Source organism: Haliaeetus leucocephalus, unplaced genomic scaffold (genome assembly GCF_000737465.1).
Source record: "Haliaeetus leucocephalus isolate CR32 unplaced genomic scaffold, Haliaeetus_leucocephalus-4.0 Scaffold240, whole genome shotgun sequence".
Classification (NCBI taxonomy): Eukaryota; Metazoa; Chordata; class Aves; order Accipitriformes; family Accipitridae; genus Haliaeetus; species Haliaeetus leucocephalus.
The window spans coordinates 2,550,619-2,572,566 of record NW_010972676.1 but is presented as its reverse complement, the minus strand read 5'-3'; the positions used below and the strand labels follow the sequence as shown (position 1 = coordinate 2,572,566).

Sequence of the window (21,948 nt, the reverse complement as noted above, 5' to 3'; positions counted from 1 at the left end):
CTTCAAAGTAGCTACATTTCAAAATACATTTTCCTCAGTACCAAGAATAATCAGAGTCCTCTGTGATAAAGCAGATCAAAAAGCCTGAAATGGATCTGGAATACTTTGGGGGGAAGATACTTGTGATGAAGGGTATTGGATAGATCCAGCATCTGACTGACTTTGAGAAGCATTACAAAGTCTTTCCATTTGGTTAAAATATTTCCACATAACTAGAAAAACAGGTCCTAATCATACCTTGTCATACCATATAAGCAGAGCTAACATGAACAAGGTTTTCATAACTCTGAAAAGGAGACAAACAAGCTGCTGCCTTTCAAAACAATGTTCATATGCGTTGTAAGTTGAGTTTCAGCAACATGAAGGAAGCGATCAGAAATACTGGAATGACTCTTCCCATCACTTAAAAACAACACCCTCCCAATGTAATTTTCCAACAAGATTTGGAAAAGAAATTGGTAGTCACTCACAAAATGGGGGTGATAGGTGGGGGGAATGGAAACTCGATAGTAACCAGGTCAACTTAGCCAGGTTGTGAAAAAATCCACTCTGAGTCAGGGTATTTCCCTATCCCTGGGCTGTAGGGGAAGCTGAGCTGTTGGGGTTTTTCTCTGCCGAAGCTGTCCCACCTTCTCTAATACCCTGAAGCATGCTTTGCACTAGCAACAACAAATACAGGCTGTTGAGGAGGGTGGCCTCCGAGGAACAGGGAGCACCCTGGTTCTGAAATGTTGTACAAAAATGTTACAGCTCCAACAGGAGAGGTGCCATGTAGCTGAGTAGGTGCTCCTCTCAGGTGTGGGGGACAGGTTCAAGCTCCTGAATCATACTTCCTTGACGAATGCCTTATAACAGAATGTATTAGTCTAAGCCAGTTACTTCATTTCTTCCCAAATAGTGCTGTTCTTGTTCCCTGGATAGGCTGGGTTTAGATTCACTGAAAATGAAATGGTATTTTTCATTTTTTGTAACTACCACAGCACTAGTAGTAGGCAACTGTTCATGGTGATAGAAGCAGAAAGTCATCTAAAGGTCAAACAGATGAGTTTGGAGTAAATATGTTGTTATAGCACATGTGACTTTGTATGATAAATTCAGATTTATTTTAGAAGAGGCTTTCTTATTCTGTACTCAGTCCAAGAAATATATTTCAAGTGAAATTTAATTAACAACTTGCAGTTGGTACAGGCATCTTAAATGACACCGTCTTAAAAATCATACCCAGGGGCTAAGGTTTCCAAATGACCAAGCCCATAATGAAAAGTAGCAAATACCCTCAACTTTTAAAAGATTGTCAAGTATATTGTGGTCTTTGATTGTAAATAGCGCAAAAAAATTACTCAGACACCTGGCAGATTGTACCATCATTAACCAGTGATCTCCAAACTGTGGTTTGCAAGATGAAAAGCTGCAGGACCAGAGCTCCCTGTGAAGATATTAGTAGATGTGGTGTTTTCAATTAAAAGTTTGATGATAAGTGTCCCTGGTCATCTGTGGTGGAGAAAATTTGATGGTATAGTCTGTTATTCCAAAATATTTGGATGTCACTGCCAGAAAAAAACTCCAACTTGAGGAGCCGTTCTTGAAAGTGAATGAGAAAGTGCTTGTTGTTTTATAAACCCATCTTGGTCACCAGAGGTAGGAACTGTGTAAATATTCTGATAATTGTTGTTTTTTTCCATTTTAGCTGGATGCTGAGAAGGCAAAATTAAAACTGGAAAGATGGGCTTCCCCAGATGCTGGCAGCGGGGGTGGAAGAAGTGAAGAGATGGAGTCAAGCGGGGATTGTGATGATGAGGATGGCTGTCAAGGATCCGGTGACAGGATTCACACAGCAGGTAAATACAGTTTCTATAGGCACATACAGAGCTTAGAAATTCATAAATGTCACAATTAGGTGGACAGAGCTAAGACTTGCACCGCTTGAATTACTGTCAAAATCCTACTAAATTCAAAGGATTCAAATCTTAATCTGTGAAGAGCTGCAGTAAAAATAGAATGGTACAGACAGTAACCCAATATAATTTAACACTTGGCATGCAGATAAAAGACTTAAATTTGCTCTGGGGAGACCTTCTAGCAGCCTTCCAGTACCTAAAGCGGGCCTACAAGAAAGCTGGAGAGGGACTTTTTACAAGGGCATGTAGTGACAGGACAAGAGGTAATGGCTATAAACTGAAAGAGGGTAGATTTAGATTAGATGTAAGGAAGAAATTCTTCCCTGTGAGGGTGGTGAGGCGCTGGAACATGTTGCCCAGAGAGGTTGTGGATGCCCCATCCCTGGAAGTGTCCAAGGCCAGGTTGGATGGGGCTTTGAGCAACCTGGTCTAGTGGAAGGTGTCCCTGCGCATGGCAGGGGCTCTGGAACTAGATGGTCTTTAAGGTGCCTTCCAACCCAAAACATTCTATGATTCTATGATTAGAGTCAATAAAATATCTGCAATGAAATCTAGATCACAGAAATACTGGAAGAGCCTTCCTAGAGAATGTGGGCTATTCAAAGAAATAGAAAATTAATGTCCTTATAGACCGTGCTAAGTGTTAATGTAAATATTTATTGGTTGCATAATGATACTGAAGGATGATCCAAACAGTGTTGGCTGAAAGTATATATTATTGAAAAAACACATGAAGTATTGGTTTTTTTCTAGTGGTGAGCTGCTGGTTAAATAAAATTTCTTGATAGTCTCAGATATGCATTCTGCAATATTTCTTCATGAAATTATTTGGATAATATGTCATCAAATGTAGAATGAGCATCAGAATCTAACTTAACTTCCACCAAAATATTGGCAATTTAATACATAGTTAAGTCCTTACTATAGTAAGTCAATAAGAAGTAAGATGTTTCCTTCTAAATACTTGATATTACTGGTTTATCTTATCTGGAAGTTCTGTTTCAGCTCATCAAGATGTAACTGCTTTAATTACCATAGTGTGTGTAAATATAATTTGGTTTGGATGTGCAAGTATATGAAATACAGGTATAATAGTGTTGAAAAATAATGCTCGTTAAGATGGCTGGAACTCAGGTAAGTTTTAAACTGCTGCTTCATTCAGCTGAAATAAACAAGTGCCTCTTCCTTGTCCCTTTACCACTAAGTGGAGAGTGGGAAAAGGTATCCCATATTCAAGTAAGGCTTGCAAACAAGCTGTGATTAGTCTGTAGTCAGACTTCAGTTGTTCCTGTTATGAATATTTGTTCAGGAAAAACGAGTTTAAACATGTATTTTCAAATGTGTGCAAAAAGTTAGATTACGTTTGCAGTACCAGATTATAAATACCTGAAATTTCATTTGCGTTGACCAGCCGTATGATCAAGATACATGCGGTATTATAACATGGGGGCAGTATTTTTTGAAAATTATTAAATAATTGCGACTAACAGATGAAGTACAGATTTTCACCATCTACTCACCAATGTTTTTGAGCAGAAGAACTTTGACACAGTGTTATTTTAAAACTATTTTCTTAACCTTTTTTTTTATTGTTTATTGTATTATATACATAAGCAATGAAAAGACTGCTAGATATTTTGGGCCCTGGGGATTTGTGAGGGTAAATACTTTAATATGCTTTCCTCTCTATGTGGAATAATAAAAACAAAAGCCAGGTGCTAACTACTCTTCAGTGAACAGTTAAACTATTAATACACTGTTTTGCGAGGATATGTATGCATGCTTACATGGACAATGGCAGATTTCAGGTGTTCAAAAATAAAAACTTGAATACTTTCAAGACTTGACTTACAGCTGGCTTTAATAATGGAAAAGCACTTAATGTCTCTTTTCCCCTTTTTTTTGCAGTCTATTTAATTAAAATATTTTATGTTGATATCATCCTGGATTTAAAAGAGTTATATTTATATAACTAGCTGTTTCAGAATTTAGTAGGGTTTATATCCAATTAAAAAGGTAATTACAATTAATTTTAGAAAATGGTCTTGATTCATAACAGTAAGAATAAGTATTTCATTGTGTGACAATAGTAATGTTGTTTCATAATTAGCTTTGAAATATTGTACTATATACAAGCCACTAGCAGTAAATCTGTTTTGCATATCTGGATACAATTAAGAGATAAAATGGAGTAATCTCATTATAGAGCTTCTTTGCTTTAATAGAATGTTAAAGAAATAAACATCAGATTAGTTGAATTTCCTCCTGCTGCATGTCTGTAAGATGGTGTTTTTAATTGTACAGGCTGTGAATTTGTTATATTTCCTAAACTTAAAACCTGTCAAGTACATCTGACCATTGTTTTGTAGAAGTGGAACATGACAACATTGATTATTCTTTGCTTGCTTGAAGTACATAGTGAACTGAGACATGAATTGAAGCTAAAGCTAAATCCCAAATAAAACCCTGATTTGAAGCTTAGTAAAGTTAGTGGGAATATTGTTACTTACTATGACAGGTTTGGATAAGACATAAATGATAGCTATAAAATGACACCGATCTCATCAGTGCAGGTTGTAGTGTGCAGTCATACAGTAGAACAAAAAGAATAAAAAAAGAATAAAAGCCATTCAAAACAGACTTTTTGGCAGAGCAGTCATGCTTTTAGCACAGGTCCATGGAAAAGAGAAAAGAGGAATGGATTTCAATGTCAACCTCTAAAATGCTGAATTTAGAATGTAGTAAAAATGTATTACACCTGTCATTTATCTAAAACCTATATGAAAATAATATTTACAGTTTATGTGTTGAGAGACCTGCTTTGAGCATTGCAAAAGACTCAGATTGCTTTTAAATAGTTTCTGAAAACCTACTGAATGCTCATTCCTTTCCACCTCCCAGAAAAAAAAATTACCTTTTGATTAACAATAAATTGCCAGGAGTTTCATCAATATCTAGGTTACCATCTTCAAAACATCTTCTGTTCATAACTATGAAAAGATCCCCCTGGACAGGGTACATTGCCATCTCCCCAGTTTGCTTTTCTAAATTGTTAACAGAAGGCCTGGCTCCTAAGTTTTAGATTTCAATGTATACAGGGTAGGTAAACACAGAAGTGGTTCTGTGCTTGTATATTCCAGCCAGGTGCGTTGTACATATGCTTTAGCCCTGATTTTTTTCTGATTGGGGTTTGCTGTCTGTATATTTCAGCTCATCTTGCAATGGATAGTAAAATCCTGCCCTTTTGTTTGGCACCTTCTAACCTTTGAGAATCATTTCTGCATATCAGTTAATTTTTTTATTTTATGTCTTCAATTAAGATACATAGCTATCTATTATTTAGTGCTGTTTTTTTTACTTTTGTTACAAATAAGTCTTTGCTCGCCAAATTCATCATTATCTAAAAAGATCACCACTTACTCCTTTAATCATAACGGGCTTAATTATCTATTCTGTGTTATGCGTGTTTATCCAAATGATTTCATACAAACAAGATAGATAAATTCTCAGGAAACCAGCGTTCTCTTAGGAAATTATGCATGGTAGAAGACACTTTAAAATGTCATGTTCTCACAGGCCTCACCAATTACCGCAAGTATCTCTTCTTGGGGAAAGCTGTGGAAACAGCAGTTTCTCAAGCAGACCCATGTGTTATTTGTTGGCAAGTATCAACTTTTTAATGACAACATCTGTTAATCATCTTTGAACAAAGCTTTGTTAGAAGAGATTTAGGAAGAGAAAAGCAAGCCATATAAATCTTGAGCACGGATGGGGAAGTCCTGCAGGTTTCTGGGCAGAAGGGCAAAGCAGCATCCCGGTCTGAACCTTGCTTAGCACTGCGTGCTCATGTAAGTATAGTCTTACATTAACTTTGATCACCAAGCAAGTCCACTGATGTAAGTGCTTATTCTTAAACCCTTACAGGACTGAGAGGGGGGCGGGTGGAGAAGAGCAGGGATTGCCTAGTGCCTTGCAGGATCAGGCCACAGGAATATTTACTAGGAGAGGGATCAGCATCCTGCCATTCACGAAAAGGCAGAACAGTAACAGATTCACATTGTGTCCTGCCTCTCCTCTGTTCAGAGAAAAGGAAAAATGTTTCCGTCTGTTCAGTGAAAAGTGGGAAGGAAGTTAGTGCAGGGGATTTCCCGTTCCCAGCTGTGCTGCACAACTGTATGTTGTGATGAGGCCCCACCCAAGCAGTGACAACCAACATTAAATCTCCATTGAGGGAAATCATCAGGTGATGAGCCATTAAACAAAGTTTAGAGGAAATGTTTAGACCACAGGCAGGGACCTGGGTTTGGTGCAAGCCTAAAGGCACCTATATAGAGAGCTCTAGGCTTTGTGGAAGTTGTGGTGCGTTATGTTGAAGAAAGCTTGTGCTGACACCACCTCTTGGCGTGGGTCCATATGCACACCTGTCTGCAGATGGGAAGGACCCAGGTATTCCTGGGCTTGCTCACTAGCATGTATCACTGTACTTTATATGAAGCTGTATGTTTTGCATAGCCAGTGTAAGACAGAAATTAACCCAAGCTTCTTTCTAGAGGAGCCTGATACAGTATCATGCAAAGTCATAGGGAATGTAGCTAGCGCTGGACTACAGCTGTCCTCTTGCTGGCAAGGCAGACAAACAGCACAGCTTAAGGGAAACATATATTTTAACCTACCCTTGGGCCTTCCTCCACTGAAGAGAACAGACAAATTCGAAATGTCTGGTGTACATGAACTGCAGTCTTTGCACCAGTTTCACCCCTCTGTGGGTATAATCTACATATGGGTCAAAAAGCTCAGCCTTCAGATGGGGCATATATTAACCCCACTCCTTCTGACATGCCTTGAAACTTTAGATCATTGGGAAACAGAGACATGGATTTTACCTTTCCCGTGGCTGGCTGCCTGCTCCACACGGAGATGGGTTTCTGCTTTGTCCCCATCCCAAAAGCAGTGGGTTTTCCATGGAATAACAAGAAGTGCCTAACTAGTGCTGACCCTTAGGCACAGCAGACTTTAAACAATAGTTTAAAATCTTATCTGTCAGTAAACATTCAATAAACAAACACATCCTGTGACATCCCAGCCAGTCTTTGAACATAACTGCATGTCAAATGTGCTTTATTACTGTGATTTTTGCCAAATGCTTATCTAATCCCAATCACAGTTTTCTTCTGTACTTCTTCCTAATTCTTTCATGAAGCTCCCCCCCTTTAATAAGAACTTTCTGATTTCAGACATCTCTCTCAGTTGAATATCCTGCTTATTGTCACATTTCAGGGCCCGAGTGGGAACCTGTAACAAATGTACTTTGTTAGCACGTTCAAATGATATGATTGCAACCTTTGGCTTTCTTCTTGGCTGTTTAGACACTTCACAGCCTGAGTGCATCTTTCTGCTCCAGACAGAGTATCAGAAGAGATAATCCTGGTTGTAGATTTCTTCTTCAGGGCATATGCGAAGGATATTTTTTTGCCCCAGAATGCCTTTATAAGTGCAGAGAAGTAAATTTGCTTTTTTCTTAATGTCTTCTGTTTGATCTGTATCTGCTCTCAACAGCTATGGAAAGTTAATGTATTTTTCTCACTGCTCATGAATGTTTTCATAATCAGTTTTTTCTTTTTTAATATCAAGATTCTTTTATCCTTTATTATGTTATCATTCTCCCAGCTTGTCTGTCTTTTCTAGGCATCAATATTACTGTATGAGCTGTCATTTTAATCATACTTCATTTCCATTCATCATGTTACAGGATGCACTTACACTTGTATTTATCCAAATATGTAATTGTACAGCTGCTGATTTTGTAATTATTAGTACAAAACATCAATATTCGGAGATCATAATATCTGCTGGCTGTCAGCCACGCTCATCAACTTCTCATCGCCACACGTCTTCACTTTCCTCACAGATGATCCTAGCTCAGAGAAATACGGCATTTTCAGTGTATTCCGTCTTCCTCCCTAGAGAAACCTCTCCATCATGCCTCATCCCCATCCCACTGCCTTGCATAGCCATTTTTCTACATCCTTTGTTGCACAAGACATTTTATCTCTAGCTCCGTTTTTAGAGAGCCTGTAAATTCCTTTATTGCCCTTAGTGTAAATGCCTCATTCTATCCACAAAACAGCATAGTAACAATTTAAGCCCTTATATAAGATTGATTTTTAAGAAAACTCAGTGGTTTCAAAGCTTTATATTTGTCATTTGGGGTGGTAGATAGAGATGAGCATCTGTCAACAGGAGCATAAGCAAACCCTGCCAGAGGGCCTTCAGCATGTGTGGGGAGAAACAGGTGTTCCACAGCTGCAAATTTCTGGCTTTGGCTTCTGTTGTAGAGATACAGTTTTGGAAGAGACATTGGAGCAAAGAAAACCAGAAAAAACTAAATAGTCAGGATGAAAAGTACAGCTTTTGATTCATGCTAACTGAACTTGGTAGGATCTGATCCTGAGATGAGTTACTTTGGACTGGTGGTTTCGTCACACTGTTATCTCATGGGCACACTTTGCTAAGTGTTTCTCTGGGTGACAGTGACATTTCCTGCAGCCTCTGTTCTGTGCAAATGGGATCAGAAGATGGCTGAGAGGGGCCTTCTGAGAAGGGGATAGGAAGAGAGAGCATTGCAGGGTGAGGGAGGGAGGAAAGAAAGAAAGCAAGAAAGAAAAAGGTTTCCCCACCTCTCTATCCCTGATTAAATCTATTTTATAATCTACCAACACAGGGATAAGGTATTATGTGTCATTTTAGTGTCCTTCATCACACAGTATAATTTAAACTGAAATGCATATGAGAAGAAGTGTATAATCATTCCTAATCCTTCCTCAACCTCCGCATTTACATGACAGTTTGAGGTGTAAAGGAAAGGGATTTCAGTTCCTTCAGATTATCACTCCTAGACCTGAGGCGGGAAAGCTCCTAGTACCACCAGCTCTCCTGCTCGGATCCATACACGACAGGAGCTTTTGCCAAGTTGTATAAATGACTTTCTACATGACCAGATAAACATGTCCCCTGTAGGAATTTCTCTAATGCTAATCAGAACATTAGTTAGAGGAATAACAGACTGAGCGCCAGCTCTGTGACTCTGAACAACTTTGGTACTATGTTTAGTACCTTCAAAGAGGTAAAAAGGTAATTGGGGAAATGTAATTTTACCATTTCACCAGAGAAATATAAATTACAGCACATTTTTGATCATTTTAGCACCATTTAGACAAAATCAAAAGGTCAAAGCATTTCAGCTGCTTAGGGTATAAAGCCTTCCAATATGCTGTTCCGTAAGGGGAAATAACCATTGGAGAGATCAAGATAAAGACATTTGGGGCTTAACTGTTTGTAGTAGTTCTTTATAAGCAGTCATCAGAGACTGCATTGTAGATCACTGAAGGGTAATGTGCTTTTACCACCCTTCTATTAAAAATATTACCAGTAATCTGTGTCCTTTGAATGCACTTATTACAGCAGAACAATTTTTACTAACTTTGTCATCAATATTTTATCTAGTTGCTTTCCACAGGAGCAACTTGATGTATACATATACTTCTGAGATGTGTTTTGAAAACAGCCCTAAACTGAAAATTCATTGATCTGGTTTTCCAATCAATTCCCACTCACCAGCATTTCTCACGTTTTAATAAAATGGACTTTTTTTTAAACAAAAATACCACAAAGCTGAATGGCCCCAAACAGGAACAACATAGTCAGACCACAAAGAGCATGAATGAAAAGAGGCAACTTGGTATGTGATAGCTAAAACTATGAGAAAGGCAAGCTTCCAAGAAAAATTGCCTTACTAAACACATGAAGCAGAACATACTTCCCACTTCATGCCAAGAGCAGTCTGCAGGTAGGTACTTTGACCCCATTCTCGTAATGCCTACTTCTGTGAAAGTCATTTGCAAGCATGAGGCTGGCACCCAGAGTTTAGAGGCCAAGCTAAATGGAGAGTAAAACCAATTCTCCTCAAGTAACTCTCATGAACTGTGTGATTTAGATCCTTCTGACAAGAAATTCACTTAAGAGCTGTAATATCTTGGTCATGCCAAGTAGCGATAGGATAAATGCGAAGGCTAAGGCAATTTGCCCCCAAAACGCCATAAAGCCAAAATTAATTAAGAGGAGTTAACAATGAAAGGTCCTTCAAATTACTTCAAAATAGATAACTTGTATAACTTAATGGAAGCTCAGTTTAAAATGCTAATGCCATTATGCTATAAGTTATCGAAACAATCCTGCAAGCCTAAGGAGAATGTTCACCTGTGAGTTAGTCTTCATGCCACACAAGGGAACACTTACCTGGTCACACCTAAGTGACAGTGATGTTAGTGCCTGCTCCAGGTACTGTGCTGTGCCACACAGCACCTCTGCGTACCTTTTCTCCTCCTCTTGAGCCCTTGCCTGCTCACCAGTGAAAGCAGAAGGAAAGAGAGGAACTAAATACAGTGAATCGCTGTGCCATTTAAACCCCACGCTGCTTTGAAGCATTTGCCATGCTACTTTGTTGTAGGATTTTAGTAATATCCAGAGCTCTAGCTGTAAGAAGCCATGTGTTTGCACATGGGGATATCTGGAGGAAAAAACCCCACACATTTCTCCAAGGAAGGAAGATAGTAAAAGCAAACCTAGGACCTTGTTTATTCCAGAGGTAAATTATTCCAGGTTAATTATGGTAAAGTGATGAATTACTGCAACCTTAAAGGCTTTAATAAACCCGCCGTCATCTCTCACGGCATACAAGAAAGAGGCAGATAGTGTAGCTGTTTGGCAGTGGAAATAGAACCAAAAGTCACTGACAAATGAAAATACAGTTTCTGTTTCTCCCTGCTGCCACCTTCCTTTGTTTTATGATTCATAAGGAAAGCCTAAGCAGTTGCTGTACTTTTAAAGGAGGAAAAGAATTGCTTTGGTTGGTTTTCCCTCCCTCCCTTCCTCTCTTGAACCAATGTTTCTTGGGGGTGTTTTGTCTTTGCTTTTAGGGAGAAAATGCCTTGAGTACACCAGGTATGCTTTTTGAGGTTTTCTATTCTTTGATTGTCCATTTTAAGGTCTAATAATACTCCTTAAAAGAGCGCTCTTGTGCCTGAAGCCAACAGATATGCCATCAGAATGTCTCAGCTGAGAAATTTAGGATCAAAACAATACCCTGAAAGAAAGCACAGTTTAGTTTTACAGTAACAGAGAGCTGTTATACTCAGGTATATAAATCAGCAGGTGATTTTGCATCTGATTTATCCCACAGTGTCTCCTGTCTGCTGGATTTTAAGAGTCGTCTTTTCTGTCCTTTGATCCTGAAAGCAGTTAAGTAATATTTCACTGAAATGTAACACTTTCCAGGATGGACAGGACAGTTGACACCTTTCAGAGGCATTTTAGGGTGATGTGCAGATTCAAGGAGGCTATAATGCCATCTGCTAGCCTCAAACCCAGGAACTGGATATAACTTGCAGAACAATGAAGTTAGAAACCTAATTGTTTCTGTATGACATGCTGGAGTGCGGGAGCGTGAATCTGTGCATGAACCCAGTTTGGGGTGAAGTCTCTAAATTATGGATTACTAAGGGTCTTTGTCAAAGTTCTCAGTGATGGCAAAGTCAGCTGGATATAGGATCTTGCAGCACCTCTTCAAACACCATTTTTAGTCTGGTTTCCTTCATTTGCCTCAATTAATTACCCTTCATGTATAGATGCATCAGAAGCTTTTCTTTTTCCGAATTACATCTCTATTCCTATTTCAGGTTCCTGAATATCACAATCAGAAAATGTTTTCTGTCCTTGTCTTCCTTGTCTTTTAGGATTTAGACAGATTTTCTAACATTCTTTAGGCTGTCTTCTTTAATCAGTCTCTCAACCCCCCTATTGTGCTGGTTCTTCTGTGAATGTCTAATAGCTTGTCAAGCCAAATTTGAATTATTTCTGAAAGTAAATACCATAAGGAACCAACCAAACTTTGAGTAGGACTGAATCATATTTTGAAATTAGGATAATTTTTAGATTTTTTTAATCTCTTGAGGTATCCTGTAGCACATTAGAGTTTGTTCATCTTCTAAAGAAACACTTCTGTCAAATTTGCAAATTAGTCTTTGTTTCAGCAAGGTTTAAGTCCATTTCCTATTTTAATGCTTTCTGAAAGAATGCACATTCTTCATCTAGATATGATTTGCACAAGCAAACTTACCTTGCACAAGTGACCTACCTGGGTAGGAGCATTCCCCAGAAAGGGATGAGACCCAGTTGTCTGGTGCTGTTTAGAAGAAATGTAATTAGCATTTTGGAAGAGGTGAAAGCAATACCTGTATATTCTGGTGAGCAAATAATTGAATAAGCAGGTAGTATGGCACTGTGCTGATCATAAACTCTATCTGAAGTCCAGATGAAGCATGAATATTAAACAGTAATGATCCAGGTAGCATATGAGGTTAATAACTACTCTTTCAAACCCTATTCAATTTCATTGTAAAAATCATTAAACGTTCTCAAAATCACATTTAGCCCATTTACCATTGAATTGTTGTCTGCAATTAGCAGTTAATTCACAAAGATAAGCAGGACTAGATCAGTGTGGGAAATAAAAAACCCTTTGAATCACTAGAAAGTAGGTACATTGAAATCAGCTGATGAAGGGGGTGGAATTCCATATTGTGCATGCCCAAGGCTTAGCCATTATTTGCACAGAGAACCTCAGAAATTCTCAGCTTTCAAAACTGTTTGGCATTGATCTCAAATTAAAGAGATTAAAGAGAATTTGCCATTGCAGTACTGAAACTGCCACGTGATAAATCATCATCTGATATTTATAGCCCAAAATTAAGACTGGTGACTCAGACACACTGCTGCTGACCATTTAGCAGCAAAGTCCTAATAATCCAATCTGAAGGAATAGCTTTCTGATGTGAAGTCAGACAAGTAATTTCCTATCTAAAGTTTGATTAGATAAAATCTTCTGAACATGCGCTTGTAACAGAACAGCCTGTTTACGTACACTGCTGCAGCACGTGCAATATGCTGTTATAACTAAAAGCAGCACAAAGAACATTTGCACTAACCTGAACATGCTGGGGGAAGCATAGTGCCCAGGGCTAAACTATATCAGGATAAATCTGTTACACAATGGAAACATTAGAGCTGGTGGGGGAAATGAACTTTTCATCCTGTAAAAAACCACAAATTTGTTTTTGTATTAAAAAGGTACCATTTTCCAAAACTGAAACATTTGGTAACATATGGAATTGGAAGAAGATTAATTTGAGGGGATATTTTTGTAGGTTTTTAATACAAGAGGAAAAACATAGATTCAAGCTGGAACATTTTGCCACCTGCAAAAAAACCTTATAGTTTTTAAAGCCATCTAGTAAGCTTGATATTTTCAGCCAGAAAGTTCTTCCTGATTTAAAGGCATTATATTACAGAATTCAGGAGAAGGAATAAAGGCCAGAAAAAACCAAGATGGGTGAGTTTGGCCTAATTCTGACCCAGTAATCATCACTGGGAATTTTGCCATTGACATATTGAGATAACAGTTTAAGCCAGCAAATGAAGGGTTAGATTCTGCTGCCCTCCTCCATGGTGTGCAGGATGGTATCCTTCAGTAGTGACGCTTATGCCTAAGAGGCTGCCTGCAAAGTTAGTGCTCAGGATGAACTGCAATGACAAGCCTGGCCTGTGCCAAAACATAGAAAATGACATTGTTTCAGGTTAAAGACCAGTGACACTGTCTTTTTCTCATATCCTGATTCATATAATTTACAGATGTCATGGCAGCATTTCAAAATCAGCTATTGATAATAAAGCATGCTGTCAAAACTGGGACACAGTCCCATTTCAAGTTTAAAGTACAGAATTCCATTACAACAGTTTAGTACAATTGTAGCGAAGCTGGAACATTTTATCGCTCATCATAAAAAGTACTTGCAGAATAGTCCTGGGAATTGAAATATTCATGTTATGTTCACACATTTAAAAAAATTATTATTTTTGAAAGTGACCAACTACTTATGTTCACTGGAAGTTAGTTTTTCTCTCTCTCTCCCTGGACCTCTTCATTTTTTATTAAAGCCACAGGGACTGTAATTTTTTTTTTTGAGTCTGTGGTGTGAAAAACATTTGTGTGTACCAGGTGGTCTGGTAAATATCTGCTGCATTTGTGTTCATTCCACTGACTTTAGGTGGGGGAATTTTTCCTGGAAGTTTCTTGCCTTACCCCTGAGGGTGGGTTTTCTGCTACACTCCTCCTCCCAGGTTTCCATTTGGTTCTGCTAGCGGAACCTGTTTGTTGGGGTTGAAGGCAGGGACGCTACTGCCTGCCACAGCTCTCCCCCAGCGTTGTCTATGTGGGCTCACCACCGTCCGTGTGGGTTTCATTACAGCCCTCCAAGTTATGAACTAAAGCATGAAACCAGGCGAGGTGCTGCCTGGGTTTTGCTTTTCCAAAGCTGAGGAAAAACCCTGAGCCTCAACAGAGGCTCCAAGTCCTGAGCCTTAGAGTCACATTCAGTTCATATTTGGAGGCTTTTCTTGCAGTCGCAGAGCAATTCTTTGATTGGCACTATCGCATCTTCGTATGTTTTTCCCGTCAGGTGAGGATGCGTGTGGCATTGCCCTGTAAGAAAACCAGACAGCTTTTCAAGAATCTCACCTATTGAAGTCCAGTCATTGCATCCACAGATTCAGTAGCTGTACATGGAAGAACTTTCTCTCTTTCTCAAACACACATGCACATGCATGCTCTCCCCGCCCCGCAACACTCAGTGGTGTATGTTGTTCCCTGTGGCCTCCTGATTGCATGGGCTTGGGAATGTGGAGTTTTTGTAGAGCAGAGTGTTTCCTGCTCAGTCATTCAGAGGGGATTCCTGCACTGGTGAGCAGCATGTAAGATTCCTCTGAAAACAGCATCTGAGTGTGAATCTCTCCTGTTCCCAGTGAACGTGTTGGATATGCAGTCCTACCCAGTTAGGTAGGAAAGTAATGACTGTCTCCAGACTGTTTTAAGGCTTTGACTCACTTGACATAAACTCCACATGGATATCATGAACTGGAAAGAGCTTAATCAAAAAAACCCACTTTAATCATATTCCTAGGTCCTGTGACATCTCAACAGATCCTTGACAGCTTGTCAGTAAATGAAAAAGATGCATGATGCTAATGGGTGCACAACAGTGGTTCAGTATCGTACCCGAATGCATCACCAGGAAATGCCCAGTGGGAGTCTCCCCATTAAACCAGAAAAACCTGAGTAATCAATGTCCATCCATGAGACTAAAAAACCACAGTCCTTTTGATTTAATGCTGAAGCCTAGCTACTGTCAGCTCAACTTCCTACTTTAAAATCAGTTTGCATACTCTTTGTTAAGCAAATTTGCATAATCTGTGTCACAACAAAAATTGGAAGTGTGTTGTATCAAAGAAGATTTGAAATTATTTTTTTAAACTGCAGATAAGTCATGAACTTATTTTTGCAAGCTATATGAAAATATATTGCAAACTATAAAGCAGTCTACTCAAAGCAGCAAATACACAACCACAGAAAATATTTTTATATCTGTATAAATACACTGAAACCCTATCAATCTGCAGAATACATCAAAAGAAGGTTTTATAAGAAATAAGCAAATTATAAATTCCTAGAGTGACAATTTTCTTCCACAGATTATGCAAACATCATGTATGCTTCAAGTAAAGTTGCATTTTATTAAAAATGTAACTCATGATAAAATAGATGTAACATTTGAATGGCAATTTAGAATTTATATTATTCTTACCTTATAAAATAATACTGAAGAAATGAATTAAGCTAACACAAGTGCATTCAATATGCATGAAATTTCTATTTAGTCTGTAAAATGCGGAGCGGATAGATAGTAGCCATTTCCTAGTACTGTAATTACTGTGTCACCATTTGTAAAGCATTTATGTAAAGTACAATACTTCTGACTAACCATGTACAAACTCTCTGCATCTTGTTAAAAATCAAATCATTGATTTCAAATCCTTTACATTGTGCTGATATTGATGAGTGCAATGTAATCCATCACTACTTTTATTTTATATAATGAAACACAATCCCTTCATTCTGTATGTGTTCTTTTTAGGCAGACTTATGTATTATACACTCTACCTTAATATTGTAATTTTTAAAAAGCGACAGACTATTATAAAAAAGGAATTCTTCTTTATTTGTTCCCTCATGCTACAAAGAAGGCCTGAACACTGGCATAGGCATATCTTTACTTAAGGGTTCTTTCTCCTTTTTTGCAAATGTGTGCATTGATTTCGGCAGAGATTGCTTTTCTGTGTTTGCTGTATTTCCCTGAAAGAGCCTTAATGTTAAATCTTTGCAATGATCCCTTTTCCATACTGGTCACAGCTGTTTGAAACTAGATAAAAGCTAACAAGTTTAGAAGGTAAATAGTCAGAATAAAAATTTTTCCCTAGTGAGCGTTCTGGTTTTCTACTCTTCTAATTTCATTCATGCATCACACATCTCTCATTTATTTCTGAGATTTGGGGTGTGGTCATAAATTAACTTCTGAGACAGAAGGCTTTCCCTTGCTAATCTCTTCTTTGGGAGTGGCCTCTCCCATTTGTGGGAGCAGGCCATCTATTCGTGCCCTTTTCTGAGCTGCAAGGCACATCTCAGTGTGGCTGTTGTACAGCAGCTCCCCAGGCAGGTCTGCCGGCAGAGCATTTGCAAGGGCAAGGGGTAAGTGCTGGGAGGAATAGTTTGCAAGATCAGAGATCCAGGGCATGTTGGCACGCGTGCCCTTGGCATGCAGGTGGGAGCTGCTTCTCCCTGTACTGTGGTCCAATACAGTCACATTAGTGTGGCATTAGTGATCCTGAACTAGTTGATTTTAGCCCTCAGCAAGGCTTAATAGCTTGCAGTCACAGCCATATTACGCCCCAGTAATGTCTGTCTGAGTTGGTGTGGAGCATGGCAGAGTAAGCTCACAAGTGTCTGCAACAGCATGTCTCTCTACCTTGCGTTTGCAAAATAAGCAGATGTGTAATTTGTTTTCTCCTGGGGTCTCGTACAACTCACCATTATCATAAATGTGTTATACATAGACTACATTAACACTGCTGTCTTAGAATGTGAGGCTTTTGTTCTTGGAAGGTGTTAAGATATTATGAGCTTAAGGAGATTTGTCCTGAAAAGAATTTAGAGAAAATTGCCCAGCATTATTGCCTTAAAATGCCCATCATCGAATGCATGACTGCTAAACTCTCAGACAGTATGTGGTAATGCAATAATTGATGGATCCGTGGGAAACTTGCACCTTTTTCTTGAAAGTACTAAATTAATACTCTTTTTTAAATTCTTCATTAGGCTAAGGTAGTGCACATGTGTTATTCAGTGCTAAGGAAAACTAGTTGTTATGGGGTGTAGACAAACTTAATTTGATTATCGCCTTATTTTAATTGAATACTTTTTAGGAAAAGATATACAAATGTGATGAAATTAAATGACCACAGATTAATAATACAGTGCACTGAATGGTATTTTGTTTGACTTACTTTCAACATATTTATTAGAGTTGGAGACTTGAATACTATAACTGATCAAAACACAGGTATAATTTCAAAATGAACAACAGGAGTAATTTCCCAGAAATCCAAATTGTGCATATAAATTAACAAAGTCTCTACATGACAATTGATCAGATACTTTTAATATTATTTAGCTGCTAAACCAGCTGTACGTACTGCAAACCAGCTACATGGCTACAGTCATCTTTTTTCCTGTTTGATCTAATAGCTTGTAAAATAATGTTAGGATTAAATCTCAGGAAGTGGAGAGATGCATGTGGTTAGGGCTTTCTTGGGGGCTTCAGTTTTGACACTTTCTTGAGGGAGAAGATTATTTGATCTGTTGGCTAGAATCAGATGTGTGAGCATGTGTGGATTAATGGCATTGAGAATGGTTGTATTTTGAATACTGTCTGAAACTATCAAGGCTTTAAGGTTTAATTAAATAAATCACCTTTGAGCAGACTATAATAAGAGTTTCAGATTAGGTCCGTAGAGTGGCTGGAGGTATTAAACACCTATGGCACTTTTTAGATCCACAGGGTTCTAATTCAGTGTGGAATGGTCCCCAAACAGTGGTACAAAGGTTTTGTATTCTCTCCAGCACCGAATAAATGTGGAGCCCCTAACCCCATGATCCCCCCAAAACAACATTTTCCTTTACCTGCCAACTAGTTAGAAACCTGTGGAGAACTCCCACAGACATTGTTTCTCATAATTTCTCATGGAAATTGGTGAGAAATATTAATAATGAGAAAAAAATTTGCTAGGTTCTCTTCTTTTTCAACCCCAAATCTTCCCTTTACTACAGTCAATCAAAAAATTCCAGGCTATTAATAAGCGAAGATGTTAATGTAGCTCCACAGGATCTGTCATCTTAGTTAATGTCAGCTAAGTACCTGCCTTTAGTATTTTCATCTTTTCAATATGTATTAAAAAATCACAAAAGTTTTCAATACAGTAGTATATTAACAAAAAAATTACTTGCTGTATATAATGAAGAACATACATTGGTATTATGTGCTCTATTAAAATAAAATTATCTCCAACTTTAAATAATATTTATTTTAAAATTTAAAACAGGTCATCTTTGAAGATGAACAGACATGGCCCCTTGCCAAAAGAACAATCAGATTTTCTGCTGCAGAATATATAGAAAATCATAACAAACTTAATTACCTGTACCACTGCTAAAGGCCCTTCATATCTTAGCACTCTTGAGATTTAGCAGATTATATCATATCTTCCTGATTAACGATTCTGATGGAGAAATGAAACATTCTGACTTACTGAAATTTAGAAAAAAAAGGATTCCATTTTAAAAGAAGACAATATGTAAACAGCCTCCCTCAGTTTAAAACAGCATGATAGCTTACAATAAATGTTTAAACTTCAGTGTATTTTCTCAAACTATATGAATTGTTTGTGTTATGTGAATAAATATCAGCATGGTTTTAATTTTCTCAGATCTCTCATCTTTTCAACCTTTCTTAGAGGTCAATATCTCAGCCTGAGATGATGATATTATTATTATCATTATCATTATTATTATTTTTTATTAGTTTTTTCTCACGGGAAACTTAGTACAGTGATGCCTTTTCACAATTTCTAGATACCAAGAATCCATGCAGTATTCAAAATCTCTAATTTTTATCCAAAATTATTGGGCACTTCTGTCATATGTCTTAAGATCTCAGAAGTCTCAAATCTAATTTTTCTCTGAGGGACATTAGAGGAAAGCCCAGGTGCTGGAACAGGTTGCCTTGGTAGGAAGACCTTCCTGGCTGGAGCTGAGGGAAGGAGACAGGACAGCGTTCGTTGCAGAGTGCGTGAGTGTGGGGAGAGTAGCTGAACATTTCAGAGGAAAAGGCTTTCTCTGGCTGCGAAATGTAAACCCAAACTTTTGCCTTCTTGTAACATTCCCTTAGTATTGCTTATGAGTGTAAAAATTAAATACTAGTTTTCTGGCACAGTCTCAGAAGCTGTCAGTGCCTTATGATTCAGCTATTGGCATTTTTTATAGGCCGAAAAGAATAGGTTGGGAACACAATCACCAGTGTCCCTTTACCACCCATGCAGCTACGGTGGTTCACACAGCCACGTGTCCCCTGAAAGCTCTGCTCCTGATTTTTTCAGCCCCCTTCGGCATCCTTCTCTGAGCTCCTAGTTTCCCTGTGCCACAGCTCTGCAGATAGCGTGCGTTGCCTTTTCTCCAGTTGTGCCCAGGCTTGTGCTCCTTGGCTTGACTGACACCCACTTTCATTAGACACTCTTTCCTGGAAGTGCTGCAGCCTGATCACACATAGCACAGTAATTGATCACGGTAACTCTATTTGAGCCTAATTCTCTAGAAATTCTTTGTAAGCCTTCAGTGCCAATCAGAAATATCCTTCCAACATCCTCCAGACACCATCGTCTCTCTTGGTTTGAGAGATTCCAGTTTCTACAACCTGGCAGTATGTAATCAGCAAAGGAAATCCCTCACCCACTGGCCTTTAGTGCCAGCTCCTCCACTTCAGACCCAGCTGGCTCCAACTGCAGCAAAACTTGCCAAGGCCAAACACAGAGCATGGACCAAAGTGGCTGATTAGGGCAGGAGCTCTGAACTCCTCTGGACTTAGGCTTGCTAACAATAACAGTGCTTGGGATCATTTTCTTTATATGATAGTCATTTAAGATGAGAAGAGAAATAACATCTCATTACTGTTGAGAGAACACACGGTCCTAATCTTATCATTGTGTGGTGCACGTGCCCAGTGTGTGACTGGCAGAGAAAGCAAGGTCTGTGCTTGAGCATTTGCCTTTCAAAGGCTTTAACTCAGGGAAAGGCTAAAGCAAATACTTAGATCTCCCTCCTTTACAATTAGGGCTATTCGTATGCTTAATTTTAGCTGATTTGTTGGATCTAGAGCAGCAAAGAACAAACTTTGTTCCTTCTGAGATTTCTTTTGCATCATACCAGATTTTCATTGTGTTTCCTTCTGTTGTGGTGAGAGCATCACAGATAATTTTCCCTGATGCCTGCCTGTATAGCTCCCTGCATCTGGGGAGCTATTGTATGCAAGGGACTGATTCTCCTGCTGCTTACTCTGATCTTAAGTGGGAGGGGCAATGGACAGGGAGAGGCGGTGTCGTGGTTTAACCCCAGCCAGCAACTAAGCACCACGCAGCCGCTCACTCACTCCCCCCCCATCCAGTGGGATGGGGGAGAAAATCAGGAAAAGAAGTAAAACTCCTGGGTTGAGATAAGAACGGTTTAATAGAACAGAAAAGAAGAAACTAATAATGATAATAACACTAATGAAATGACACCAGTAGTAATAAAAGGATTGAAATGTACAAATGATGTGCAGGGCAATTGCCCATCACCCGCCGACCGACACCCAGCCAGTCCCCGAGCGGCGATTCCCCGCCCCCCCACTTCCCAGTTCCTAAACTAGATGGGACGTCCCATGGTATGGAATACACTGTTGGCCAGTTTGGGTCAGGTCCCCTGGCTGGGCATGAGAAGCTGAAAAATCCTTGACTATAGTCTAAACACTACTGAGCAACAACTGAAAACATCAGTGTTATCAACATTCTTCACATACTGAACTCAAAACATAGCACTGTACCAGCTGCTGGGAAGACAGTTAACTATATCCCAGCTGAAACCAGGACAGGGGGACTTTTTTTTTTGTTCTAGGGAAGCAATCAGACTCAGGCACTGATAACTCCAAGGCGAGTCCTGTATTCAGTCTGCTACCCAGTGTGATGTGGTATCTGGTTATGTCACATCAGAGATCGGATTAGCCTTCCAAATTACCTGCTTTTCTAATCAAATGGCATTCTGAGGAGTGCATTTTACAACTTCCCATTAAGCTGCAGCTCTGGCCCTAGCTCTGGCTGTGACAGGCCTTTCATTGTGTGCATGTGTGCTCACACACATGTGCATGCACACACTCACACTCACACCCCCATTCTGCATGTTTGCAATCATATGGGATCCCATTTAATCTCCTCCTTTCACTTGTCTTCAGCATGTGCTTATCAGCTGAACTAAGGTCTGTTTGCTTTCCTAGATGGGTGTTACAGGCTCAGATTACTCCAACTTTAAAAAGTAACACTTGCTTAATTAAAAGGAGTTTCCAAACTGTCACTGGAGTGCCAGATGCAATAACTGGAATCATCCTGCCCCTCATTTCTTTTCTTCTCTCCTCTCTAAAACACCCAACACCAACCAAGAAGAAAATTAGCAATAATAAGCCTAAGAAAGAAAAAAAAAATAAGCCAAAGAGAAAAGCAACTTTGACAGGTATGTCAGCCCTATAGAATGAGCTGCAGTATATCAACCCATCTTAAAAAAACCTAAATCTAGAAGTCCTCCCTGCTTCACTTGCCATCATATTCATAAGTGTCAAGTGTCATATTTATTGCTCTGTCATATTTGAAGTTGTATTTTTAATGTTGAGAAAACAATCATAAAACCTACTGCAATACTTAAACATTGCTATGGAAGTGAAAAATTGATTTTTCCATAAAAGTAGAT

At 38.9% G+C, this 21,948-nt stretch overlaps 1 protein-coding gene across 1 annotated transcript in view; it reads left to right on the top strand.

Moving 5' to 3' along the window:
- The window catches only part of LOC104832196 (glypican-5-like), a 371,566-nt gene that overhangs the window by 274,849 nt on the left and 74,769 nt on the right, over window positions 1-21,948 (top strand). Inside the window, exon 7 of the mRNA XM_010568238.1 lies at window positions 1,688-1,838. Within this exon, the coding sequence (XP_010566540.1) occupies window positions 1,688-1,838 (151 nt within the window). The remainder of the gene's footprint in view (window positions 1-1,687; window positions 1,839-21,948) is intronic.